The sequence below is a fragment of the Echinops telfairi genome, unplaced genomic scaffold (genome assembly GCF_000313985.2).
Source record: "Echinops telfairi isolate 266 unplaced genomic scaffold, ASM31398v2 ScPeMD7_443;HRSCAF=831, whole genome shotgun sequence".
NCBI classification, from domain to species: Eukaryota; Metazoa; Chordata; class Mammalia; order Afrosoricida; family Tenrecidae; genus Echinops; species Echinops telfairi.
In genome coordinates, this window is record NW_022104341.1 from 72,685,846 (window position 1) to 72,692,980 (window position 7,135).

Here is a 7,135-nt window from a genome sequence, read left to right on the forward strand (position 1 = left end):
AATAATAATTTATAAATTATTAAGGGTTCATGAGGGAGGAGGGAGCGGGGAGGGAGGGGCAGGGGAAAAAGGAAAATGAGGAGCTGATTCCAGGAACCCAAGTGGAAAGTGAATTTTGAGAATGACGAGGGCAACAAATGTATGTGTGCTTTACACAATTGATTATGTATGGGTTGTGATAAGAGTTGTATGAGCCCCAATAAAATGATTATTTTTAAATGAAATTGTTGACCACTTCCATCTTTTCTCCATTTATCAGGATCTTCTAATTGGACCAAGGGTGAGGATTATGTTTACTTATGATAAGGTATAATCAATACTGAAGGCTATAGGATGAACATGTGCATTAAAGGGGAAATTTAATATTTGTTTCTACATGGGAATCTTCCCATCCATGAACATGATCCACAGACATGGTGTTTTTTCCAGCTAGTCGGTCCTTCTTAAGTATCTTTTGACAAATGTTTATATTTTTCTCCATTTATGCCTTAAATATTCCTTATTAAGTTTAGCTCAATACATTCTCCAGAAAATAGAATTATCTTGTTGGTTGTTTTCTCCTAAGAATGGGATCCTTTTGTTTTCCCCCTAAATTAAGTTTTCCATTTCCTACAGGTAGGTACGACCGTTTGTCTGCCAGTGTGTCCTACCGTGGTGGCTGGTGCGGGGCTGCAATGCTGGAAGAATGTCACTGTGTTTCAAGTGCCAGCAGGGTGACCCACAGTGAACAGGCTCCAGTAAGGCTTCCAGAATAAGAACGGACGGCAAAGAAGGAATAGACGGTCCACTTCAGAGGAATCAGCCACTGACCACCTTGTCAGACCCCGAACATTGTCAGAGATGGTGCCAGAAGATGAGCCCCTCAGGTCAGAAGGACTCAACATGTGACCGAGGAAGAGCTGCCTTCTCAACAAGAGACCATAATGAGCTACGGGGGGCGGGGCCTTTGGTATCTTCATTTGCTGATGGGGCAGGACTCAACCAACATGAGAGAAACAGCGGAAAACAACGGACACAATCGTGCTTGATGAACGTGAGGAGGACTTGAAGCACTTGCTGATGAAGGTCAAAGATTGCAGCCTTCAGTCTGGATGACAACTCAATGTCAAGAACACCCAGACCCTCGCCCTTGCCAGGCTCAAATGCCCATTGATTTCCTCCCCCAACGCTAGCACAACCCCTATCATAACAGAGGGGCTTACTTGGGTCTTTGACAAGAACGCGTGAGTTTAAATAATTGCATTTTCTTTTCCTGAATGATCTGTATTTCAAGGCTCTGCAACAAACTTGGCCACAAAGGAGCCCTGGTGGCATAGTGGTTATGCATTGGGCTGCTAACACCCACAAAGTCAGTAGTTCAAATCTACCAGCTGCTCCGAGAGAGAAAGATGAGGCTTTCTGGTGCTGTAAAGAGTTAGACTCTTGGAGACCCTCAGGGCAGTACCGCCCTGCCTTATAGTGCTGTTATGCATTAGAAGTGACTCAGGGCAGTACTGCCCTGCCTTATAGTGCTGTTATGCATTAGAAGTGACTCAGGGCAGTACCGCCCTGCCTTATAGTGCTGTTATGCATTAGAAGTGACTCAGGGCAGGGAAGGAGGGAAGGCCTGAGCAGGGAGGAGAAGAGGAAGCTGGCCTGTACAACATGCCTGTAAGTATCGCCCACCGGGGAGGGCACATTCCCATCCACTGAGCGAGGCACTTCCTGTTTTTTATATAGGATGGTATCGAGTTTTGCCCCCATTGTTCAGATGAGGAAAGTCTTCCTACAAGTAATTTGCCCACAGCTCCGTGGTAGGAGATGGGGCTGGTGAGGACGGCAGGCTGGAGGAGAAACCCGCTAAGTCCACAGGCCTGTGGATGGACACGATGACAGTGGGTGAAGGAGGAGGGTGACCCCAGAAGGAGGCTGATGCTCAGGGCCCAGCGGGAAGGAGACAGCCTTTCTTTCCACGGAGCCCTTTGCTGAGCCAACTGCAGCCCAGGCTGAGACGTTGCTGAAAGGGGACGGGAAGGGTTGGCCCTACACGAATCAGGGCGTGGCCCTCTCCCGAGCACACCAAAGGCCCCTGTGGCCACTGGAGCACGGGAAGGACCCAGTTCTAGCATTCTCCAGCTGTGTGACCTTGGGCAAGTTGACCTGCAACATGAAGCGGACCACCTGGTCCAGAAAGAGGAAGGAAATACTTTGTCACAAGAGTCATGTTCCACATGGATTACAATTGAGTAAGGCGGATCTCAACTCCTCCTCACCATCCACAGAGAAAGGAAAGACGGATACAGTATTTTGAAAACCGGCGGCCCCCTAAATGGGGCAATCCCATTAGGGACAAGGGACATTTTGGTTAGCGGCCAAACACAGCCCATTCTGGGTCCAGGGCTTCTGTGAGATCTGTTAGGACTTAGTGTCTAAAACCAACACGAGCTGTCTTGCATGCCGTCTACGATGCGCACTCACTCACACCGGCAGAACTCTGTGATGAAGGTGCCATTGCATGTGGTGACCTTAGGGCAGCGCAGTGCTACGTCTGTGGCGGCTAACTGAGAAGGCTGGCCGTTGAAGCCACAGCTGTTCTCGGAGGACGGCGCCCGTCTGCTCCCAAGGAGAGGGCAGCCTTGGAAGGCAGGCAGGGCTGTTCTCTTCTGTCTACAGGGCTGTCATGAATCAGAATCAGGACTAGAGAGCAAAGGGGTTTTGTGTGGGTGGGTGGGTATTTTTTGGGGGGTGGGGGGACTATGTCAACCAAATAGGACAGAACAACAACCCCAAACAAAGCACCACCACTGCCCTCCTGCTGACTCCAACTCATAAAGACCCGACACGGCAGGGTAGAAACACTCCCAAGGGTTTCTGAGACTGTAAATCCGTATGGGAGTGGGCAGCCTCGTCTTTCTCCTGCAGAGGAGCTGGTGGGATTGAACCACCAACCTTGCAGTTAGCAGCCCACTGCATAGCTTCACCCACCAGGGTTCCCTGAGACACAGAGCAGCAGCTAACATTTGTTCAGTGTTGGTCTCGGTATTTACCATGGTTAGCTCGTGCACCAACGTCTCAGAATGAGTTTTACCAACCCCATTTCATGGACCAAGAAACTGAGGGTGGCCCAGGGCAGAGCCCGGTCCCGTGGGTGGCTGGTGGATGATTGGGGGCTGGCAGAAGGTCTTTTCCTGAAATGAGCTTTAGGTAGACCATCTCATTGCGGGCTCCTCGGTGGTCTGTACGGAGGAACGATTGTGAGGACGGCGCAGGACTGGGCAGTGCTTCGTGTTGTCACACACGGGGTCGCAATGAGTTTGAACCAACCCGACGGCCCCTAACAACAGCTGGGACAGATGTCTGTCCACACGGCGGTGGAGGAAAGCAAGGCTCAGAGAGGTGCTACACCAGGCCCAGCCACACAGCCAGCCAGGGCAGAGCCTGGTCTGAGCTCAGAGCCTCTCTCTGCTGCTCTGCCGTGTGGCTGGCCTGCGGGCACAGCTGTGTTCCTGAAGGTCAAGCATGAGCGCCTCTACCCCCACCCCTCCAGGTTCCCGCCGGGCTCCGCTATACTCACTGCAGGAGCGTGTCCCAGGCGGGGTCCGACGGGTAGCGCTTGGATTCACCCAGGTACAGAGACCGGTATCGCTGTCGTCTGTCCTTTGTCTCAAACAGCCAGGTGTTGAGGTAGCGGCCCACGCCGACAGGATTCTGTACAGGACAGTAGTGCGGGGACCAGCTCTCAGGCCTGCTCTCCACTCCCTGCCACCCACACCCCATTCCTGGATCGCAGAGGCAAGCGGGCACCGCAGAGAGGTCCCGAGGGGAGGTGGACGTGACACGTATTCAGGGTCACATAGCAAGGGCAAGATAAAGGCAGGATGGGAACCCAGCTTCCATGAAAGGCCACAGGGCAGGCTAGAGAGGAGGTGGGGTATGCATGTGGCGACTGGGGAACTGGTTGGGGGTAGGGGGGAGGAGAAGCCAGTCTCCAGCCCAGCTTTAGTGAGAGCTTGCCCTCCATGAGAGACAGGCCTGCTGTGTGGATGTCCAGGCTGGCAGTGGGCAAGCTGAGCTCCAGGAACCCGACACCCACAGCAGCCGTGGCCACCCCTCAGAGCACTGACCCCACCCAAGGCAGCAGCACAGTCAGCTGGCTCTTGTCTACACCTGTTACGTGAGGTCCCCCAGGGAAGGGCCGCCTCCCCGCAGAGGTGAGGCTGGAGGTGAGAAAGGGAAGGGGATGGAGGCAGGAAACTGGGGGTCAAGCACTGGGGGCCGGGCACCCAAGAAGCCAGGAGGAGCTGCTCACGTGTGGGGATGTGGGAAGGGGCAGCGGGAGCAGCTGGGCAGGCAGATACCCAGGGAGGCCTACAGAGATCTCACAAGCATAAAGCAGTTCAAAACCAGGCAAAACTGCATGACGAGAAGTCAGGACAAGGGCTCTCTGGTTGGAGAGGGGGGCGAGAGGGGGCACACAAGGGGCTTCAGGGTGCTGGAGTGGCCAACATGGGTACCATGCATGTGTCTTTGTGGTGACAAGTTAGGGAGCTGTTCATCAGGACGCATGCACCTTTCTGCATGATGATCAAACCCCAAGACCACCTGTCTGTCAGTGCTTTGTACTGTGGTGGCTTGTGTGCTGCTCCCATGCTGGAAGCTAGGTCACTGGTATTTCAAATGTCAGCAGGGCTAGCCAAAAGGAACGGGGTTCGGCAGGGCTTCCAGACTAAGAACAGACAACGAGTGAGGACTAGGCTCCCCACTTTGGAGGAAGAAGCTGCTGAAACCTTATGCGGAGCTACGAAGCATTTCGGAACACTGAAAGCCTAAACAAACAAGCAGAACATTGTTGGAGAGAGGCGGCAGACGGGCCCCTCATGCCCAGGGGCACTCGTGTCCACTGACAGCTGCAGGGGAGCCGACCCTGGGGAGGTGAGCTGGGTGAGGCCGGTGGGAGTGGAGCCTGCAGGATCTTCATTTGCTGATGGGACACGACTCAGGTAAAGAGACATCACTGCAAACATCTTCCAATGTTTGGACCTATGAGTGTGCAAAGTATGCTTTTATGAAAACTGGAAGTGATCAAAAATGAAGTGGAACCATGAAGATCAATATACTAGGCATTCGTGAGCTGGAATGGACTGGTATTGGCCATTGCGAATCAGAAAACCATGTGATTTACTACGCCAGGAATAACACAGTCAAGAAGAACGGATTGGCATTCATTGACAGAAAGATCTAGCTAAATCCATCACGTGATACAACGCTACCTGTGAGAGGATTGTATCTATCCACCTTCAAGGAGATCCAATCAATACAACTATTAGTCAATGTGAGGCACCAACGACAAAAGCTAGTGATGAAGAAATGGAAGATTCTACCCATAACTTCAGTCAGAAGCCGATCAAGCGTGCAATCCAGATGCGTTGATAGTCACTGGTGATTGGAAAGGAAAAGCTGGAAACAAAGAGGAAGGAACTATGGACTTGGTGATAGAAACGATGTCGGAGATCCCATGACAGAATTTTGCAAAACCAACAATTTGTTCATAACAAATACCTTTTTCCAGCAACATAAAACGTGACTATACACATGGACTTCTCCAGATGGACTACGCAGAAACCAAATTGACTATATCTGTGGGAAGAAACGCTGTAGAAGTTCAATATCAGCGGTTAAAACCAGACCAGGAGTCAACTGTGGAACAGACCATCAATTGCTCTTTTTTTAAAAATTGTTTTATTAGGGGCTCATACAACTCTTATCACAATCCATACACACATCAATTGTGTAAAGCACATTTGTACATTCATTGCCCTCATCATTCTCAAGACATTTCCTCTCCACTTAAGCCCCCGGCATTAGGTCCTCATTTTTCCCCTCCCTCCATCAATTGCTCTTACGTTAGTTCAGGATAAAGTTGAAGAACATTGAAACAAACCCACAAGAGTTAAAAGACGTCCTTGAGTCTATCCCAGCTGAATGTTGAGAACATCCAAGAACAGAGATGATGCATGGAACACGGATGACAGAAGCCCGGAGGAGCTGTGAGAGGACACCAAGACCATCGTTCCTGAGGAGACCAACGGTCCTTGAAAAAGGCAGGAGAGGGAAGATCAAAGTGGGTGTCGGAAGAGTCTCCGAACTTGATCTTCATCACAGAGCAGCTAAAGCAAATGGAAGAACGGATGACGTCAAGGAGCTGAACAGAAAATGTCAAAGGGCAGCTCAAGAAGACAAAGCCAAATATTACAACGGAATGTGCAAGGACCTTGGGGGGAAAGACAGGATCCAGGCTCACGCTGAGCATCAGTTTCAGGCAGGCAAGAAGGGGTTGGGGCTGTCTGTAGACAGGGGAGAAGGCCCCCTTTCTGTCACCGTGTACCGCCGCCCTGCCCCACCTGGGCAGCACCGCTCACCCAGCTCCCCGTAAGTATCTGGTAGGACTTTGTGCCCAGCCGCTTCGAGGACATCAGGAACGGTGGCCTGTTGACGTGTTTCTGCTCCGCCTCTTGCTCAACCCAGGTTCCGGGACCAGACGTGGCCTAGGAGTAAGCGTAGCTGCTGAAGTCTAGAGGCACAGGGGGTGGCCAGCCCCACCTGGAGCCAGAACAGGCGATGGGGGCTCCTGGCAGCTGACCTCAACCACCTGGCAGCCCTAGACCTGGACCCAGGGGTGGTGGGAGGTGCCCAGCTGTCTTCCAGCCATCCTCCCCTGGTGAAGGAACCCTGTGAGGGCACCCATTCTCACGCTGACTCAGCAGCCTAGATCTCCCGCCAGGTTCCCCAGCGCCCTCGTGGCCTGGCAGGGCCTGGAGAGGTGCTTCACCCTCCAGTCTGAGTGCCGGGCACTCAGGCTTTGGAGCTGGATGTGCAGCTCCTCTGTCCTCTGCCCCCTGCTGGGGAGCCAGGGAAAACATTTTTTAAACTTTCTTTTGTTTTTTTAAGTCCCACTTGGGTACTTTTATTTGCCTTTATTTGTTTTTGAGCAGCTTTATTAGCATATGACCCACAGATCATACAATTCAATAGTCCAGTCGTATTAGGAAGAGTTATACAATCACTACCACAATTTTTTGTTCATTACCACAATTTTAGAACACTCTCCCTTCTTGAATCATCCTTACTAGCTCCCCAACTCCCCCCAACCTCCCCT

The 7,135-nt window shown here is 51.8% G+C and overlaps 1 protein-coding gene across 1 annotated transcript in view; it reads right to left on the minus strand.

Moving 5' to 3' along the window:
- LEXM (lymphocyte expansion molecule) overlaps positions 1 to 7,135 on the minus strand; it is a 46,930-nt gene that overhangs the window by 23,626 nt on the left and 16,169 nt on the right. Inside the window, exons 9-10 of the mRNA XM_045291750.1 lie at positions 6,399 to 6,524; positions 3,554 to 3,687 (exon numbers count right to left, since the gene is read on the minus strand). Of these exons, the coding sequence (XP_045147685.1) occupies positions 3,554 to 3,687; positions 6,399 to 6,524 (260 nt within the window). The remainder of the gene's footprint in view (positions 1 to 3,553; positions 3,688 to 6,398; positions 6,525 to 7,135) is intronic.